The sequence below is a fragment of the Esox lucius genome, chromosome 11, assembly GCF_011004845.1.
Source record: "Esox lucius isolate fEsoLuc1 chromosome 11, fEsoLuc1.pri, whole genome shotgun sequence".
Lineage (NCBI taxonomy): Eukaryota > Metazoa > Chordata > Actinopteri > Esociformes > Esocidae > Esox > Esox lucius.
This window is the reverse complement of record NC_047579.1, coordinates 39,803,651-39,809,617: the sequence shown is the minus strand read 5'-3', so window position 1 is coordinate 39,809,617 and position 5,967 is coordinate 39,803,651. Positions and strand designations below refer to the sequence as shown.

Genomic DNA, 5,967 nt, shown 5'->3' with positions numbered 1-5,967 from the left:
TTCCATCTGGTCCTTTCAAGTTTTCACCTCAGCCAAAAGGAGGATCATAATCGTAGTTGATAAAATTGAGAGGTATTAGCCTACTGCTAAGGTAGCCACATGTGCGCAAATCTATATTGCTTTCTCCCCGGCTCTATTTCTTTTTTCACACAAGCACGCACGCACACACACACACACACACACACACACACACACACACACACACACACACACACACACACACACACACATTTATAGACAGAGAGCTTGGGAGCATGTGCTCTATCATTCCTCGTGCTAGTGCCAGACCACTGAAAGAGCCCTCGGGTGTGCGCCTGGGTAGGTCACGTGGTCCAAGGCAAAAGCTTTGTCAGGGAGCAAAATAGTTGACAACATTAACCTATAGGCTAACTTACAAACACATCGCCTAAAGCATGAAAAATATTTTGAAGGGAGTATTGTATAGAGTCAATCAAAGGATAAAAATTTAAATTTAAGAAAATCTTAACTGATAAGCAAATAAACAACGCAGCAGATTTCTAACATTGAAACACTAGAATTATTTCGCACCTTTCAGACGCTGGCAAATATTAAACGCCAATGCAGCAAGACTAATATTACTGTTGCTAAAAGCTAACTGAAAACAAATGAGGGTGCAGACAAATATAGAACTGCTAAAATAAAACAGACAGAAGTTACAGTACTATAACAATAGTAATACAAATAATAATATACTAATCATAATACACTGCCTATTCAACTGAGTGCTCTTCCTTCAAAGCACATTTGCATTGTCACATGAAGACACGATCAAATGACACACACGAAAATAACCCAACATGACTAATAAAAATGACAATATAAGTCTGTTAAACCGTAATCTAATTGAAAGTATCTTCAACAGTAAGATAATTAATAGTCTGGTAATGTGTCCAACTGCTTGAGCTAACTCCAAATAAAACAGTGCAAGTTCCCTGCAAATAAACAAACACATATATCAAAAACGTTTTAGGTTCGTTTTCAGGAAACGTAAAGACCTATTAAACCACATATCTCAAAAAGAGGAGCTTCTCACCCCCAGAAAAAGCCAATGTATATAGTTCAAATTCCAAAGTGATAAGAACATGTTAATGCAATTCTTGATGATGAGAAACACTCGCTAGTTGTCCCGGTTTTTGCGCAGTCAGCTCCAATCTAAGCATAGAGTCAGTGCTTCTGATCTCTTTTCCGTTTTTAGAGACCTCATGCATGGGAGAAACCACGGCCTACTCCCTGCTTTGTATTTAGCTTTAAATAGGCTAAACACCCACGCACATTTTTGCTATATTGCTTTTCAAAATCAAAAGGCAAGTGAAATAGCCTGAAACGGTGAACTGAAATCATGACAATTTTCTGCTATTTTGAGATTTTGCTGAAACATATTGCAGCTTTACGTGAAATGAAAATATTTTCTAATGCCTGTGTGTGACTACTCGCTTTTGCTTAACATTGTCTTTAAAATCATTACAGGCCTCGATTCTGGTGGATAGAAAGAGCACTTCTTTGTTGCAATCTTGAAGGAAAGGGAAGAATTCTTGAGGGTGGTTGCTGTCAAGCGCTTTGCCGGGAAAAAGATTGATCACCGCAGTTCTTTTTTACTACTTCTTCTCCAAAAATATCCTATCGGCTCCATGGCTACTATCCGTTTTAAACACCTACAATATCCTTACAATCAATAACCCAATATATGAATAGAATGCCCCATATTTTTTTGTTAATCAGTAAGCAACGTTCTTGTAGGCTAAACATAGCCCAAAGTTGAGTTTTTTAGAAGCAAGGATTCCCAGTCGTACAGGCGACCTCGCTATGAACTTTAGTCGGCTCAGTAAACAAGCCGTCCATTTTTTACACTGAGAGAGAACTCCTAGCAGTCAGTTGAAGACCTTGCATTGCTGAATATTTTTAGGCCATTTTATAGCGCACACACAGTAAATCATTAAGTAGCATACATCCCTGGAAAGTGACAGATAGGTTAGAATGTATAAATAGATAATATAATGAAACTTACACACACTGTTATGGCTCTTCTTTAGCCTTCCTTTATGAAAACAAAAATATAGCTACCATTACACCGTGCAGGCTACAACCCTGCGCGATGTTAGCTAGGCTGTATGAAACTGTTATTCAGTATTTTGCCAGGCGAATCTCAGCCTCTTTAGAAACATCTCCCATCTAGCTAAAGAGTCGGCTCCTCGTGTCAAACTTTAAAGATTAATGGGCTTTTTTTTTTTCAAACACGCAGTTTGCCATATTGTATATGTTCTCTTAACAATCACCTAATGTTACTGGATTACATCACCAGTGTTCATGCAGAATCTCTGCATGCGAATCTCCATTGTTTGTTCTGAAGGCCCTCACATAACATCCCACGCTAAACAGCGAGGTGAGACACATGGCAACCGAACACTTTTTCATTTCGAATATAATACCCCCTGCTATCACAAACCAATTCAAAAGCATCCTATATTTTTTAGCATTTGCTTAAAATAATGCTTTCTTTAGCCACCAGGCCCCGGCTGTCCATTGGTTGAATCTAGTCATGTGACCAGGAATTGGCTGCAATTTCGCCCATAGTCTTCAGTTTAGTAGACCAAGGTCCCCATACGCTAGTATTATCATCAATATACACAATTATTAAAGCCCGCAAATTCGGGATACCGGGGAGCTAATAATCACGCGTTTTTGTTTTTATTTTTCGTTTTGATCTCGCCGTCCGCCTGTGGACCAGGATAAGCTATGAATTTTGAATTTGAGAGGGAGATTGGGTTCATAAACAGCCAGCCTTCCCTTGCAGAGTGCCTGACGTCTTTTCCCGCTGTCCTGGAGTCATTTCAAACTTCATCAATCAAGGACTCGACAGTAATTCCTCCTCCTTTCGAGCACACCATCCCCAGCCTAAGTCCCTGCACGAGCAGCCAGGCGCGACCGAGGAGCCAAAAGCGAACCTCCAATGGCCTCCAGGTTCGGACGCTGCAGCCGCAGCAGGGCCCTGCCCCACCGGCGAGCGCGGCCGGCCCGCTGGCACACGAGTTCCCCTGGATGAAAGAAAAGAAATCCTCGAAAAAAGGACCCAAACCTGGTAATACCACGACAGCCTCATCTTCTCCGTCCCCTGCATCCTCTGGGTATGCTACTGCAGGACTAGAATCCCCGACAGGTTGGTAAATGAGGCAAAAGACAATATTAAATCGTCAATTTATTTTCTTTTTACAACTGTTTTAGTTGTTTAATTAGCATAAAATTCCATTGCATGTTTGTCTATAGTACAAATTCTTCACCTCATTTGGACAGAACATCTTTAGTAGCCTCATTTTACTCAGTCATTGATGGCATGGGGCATTTTATCACGACAAAAGACAAGAACCTGGATGCATTTATCTCAGAAATATGAATGTAATCTGTCTGTGTGCCTCCTTGTTTCGAGGGGTCACGGGGACCGGTATTATGGTGCAGTGTTGCTTAGCACGAGCCATTTACCCTCATAATCCCTGTTATTACTGATCTATTACACATAATTTGACTGTAACATATCCATGTTTTGCATTAGATGAGGTGAGGTCAGCCATATACACATTGATATATATATATACATATGTATGTGTGTGTATATATATATATATATATATATATATATATACTCACAAATATATATATATATATATATATATATATATATATATATATATATATATATATATATATATATACATATGTGTGCGTATATAGTATATTGCAGTTTAAGTCTATGTAAAGTATTTTTATTGCTTATAGGTGCCAAATATTCTGTACATAATTCCGGTATGTGTGGTTGTCCTTGCTGATATAGTTTCCTTCCTCGAGATACCGATTGCAAATATTGTCCTAGAATGACGATTTAATCGCAGTCAGTGTCAGCGCCGTCTTAATGATATATATTCATAACCATGTCTCGAGGCTTTGGGTAGCCATGTTGGATGTCATTATATAATGTGGAGGCAGTGAGACAAAACAAAATATGGGGCTAAGGGGAATAAAGCGTGTTCTATGCAATCCTTGTACACTGACACCGGAGAAGCACACCACTGCAGTCCCTTGAAAACACTACACATGTGGAAGGTATACTGGGTTTTTGATACGCCTCGTTCATTTTTATGTTCTTCAGTGGCTGCGTGCCAAATGTCAGGCTCAACCCTATTAGCTTGCTATTTTGGACTTATTTATGTTCAATGTCTGGGCTCTTGCAGAGGCACAGGGTGGACTGGACAGCGGAAGCGGATCCCGGAGGCTGAGGACGGCCTACACCAACACACAGCTACTGGAGCTGGAGAAGGAGTTCCACTTCAACAAATATCTATGCCGGCCCCGGCGGGTGGAGATAGCCGCGCTTTTGGATCTAACGGAGAGACAGGTCAAAGTGTGGTTTCAGAACCGGCGGATGAAGCACAAGCGGCAAACGACGCACCACAGGGAAGGCCAAGAGGGTGACCCCGGCGGGTTCGAGCCACTGGAAGGGGCCGATGCCTCCTCGCCTTACTCGAGCCAGCCACTGGAAGCCTCGGGCTCCGCTGCATCCGAGGGGGAAACTTGCAACTCCGCAGCCTCCTACACGAACAGCACTGACAATAACCAGCCCACGTCGGAGGAGGGCCAGCTGAGCTGCCCGGAGACAGCATCCGTCTCTGACACAACTGCGCAGTCCCCCCCATACCCAACGCCCACAGCAGATAACCCCACAACAATGCCGGACAGTCGCGCATCTGGCCTGGATCACTCGTTTTCAGAGCAGCAGGACGCCTCTTCTCTGCCCGATTTGAATTTCTTTTCTACTGATTCCTGCCTCCAGATTTCGGACGCTTTATCGCCCAGCTTGCAGAGCTCGCTCGACAGCCCGGTAGATTTCTCCGAGGAGGACTTTGACTTATTTACGAGCACACTTTGTACAATAGATTTGCAGCATTTACACTTCTAACGACAACAAGAACAATACAGAACAATCGAATGAAGGATAATTTCCCACCGTATTAGAATGGTACGAATGCTTCTCAGCAACATTCCCGAAACTCATAATTTTATGAAAAAGATTCCTGGGTTTATTTTGAAGGTAACATGTTTCAGAATCTGATATGGTAAAGGCGCAATTGTGTCCTTTCCTGGCATTAGAATTTTGGTTTACATTGTCGAAATCACATACGGATTTCCCCTTGTTCAAATTTCAGGTATTTATTGCCTTCTTGTTTTCTGACAGTATTAATTGTCAGTTTCAGTATTAGGCTACTGTTTCAAAACTGTTCAGTGCAGCTCAATCGATGAATTCTCAGGAAATGTGTCAGAAATTAAGGATAGCTGAACTGCTTTTAGAAATTCACTCGAAACGGGCGTTGTTCCTGTTAAAGAGTTTTAGAACTAGTTTATTTATTGAGATTCTTTAATAGTAAAATTCAAATTATTTATTGTACATTATTTTCATAGTTGAAATAAAAACAAACGTTTATAATGTGGCCTAAGTGTTTTTCATGATGTAACTACTGATAAACGAAGTGTAATTATTTATTATACATTACCACTCAAACAAAAATTTCTGATAATATAAGTATAGCGAATAGCGATTGTTTGAGATCAATTCGTTTACCAAATACCTGCTGGTCTAGGCAAATTCATTATTTGCTATTGCTCAGTTGACATGTTAAAATTAATTGTTTTCTTTATTATTACTATGAATATAAATCAAATATTTTTATTAATATGATTGCTAATATTACTATTATTGTTAGTATTATCACTACAAAATAATATTCTGATGGTTTAATCAATTGTAAAACAACACATTAAATCTATTGGCTTTTACATTCAGACTTTGGGATGCTAAAGATAAAAAGAGAACATAATTTGCCATTTTAAATATTATTGAAATTGTTTTTTTTTTTTTCAGTACTATCTTCTTATAGGGGCAAATGCAGTCAAATAGTGCAT

General features: G+C 40.1%; 1 protein-coding gene across 1 annotated transcript; it reads left to right on the top strand.

Moving 5' to 3' along the window:
- The first annotated feature begins 88 nt into the window (after positions 1-88).
- Positions 89-5,560, top strand: hoxb2a (homeobox B2a). The gene is made up of 2 exons (XM_010874643.4): positions 89-3,175; positions 4,242-5,560. Exons 1-2 carry the CDS (start codon positions 2,755-2,757, stop codon positions 4,964-4,966), a joined length of 1,146 nt encoding a protein of 381 aa, XP_010872945.2. The 5' UTR covers positions 89-2,754; the 3' UTR covers positions 4,967-5,560.
- Positions 5,561-5,967: the final 407 nt, after the last annotated feature.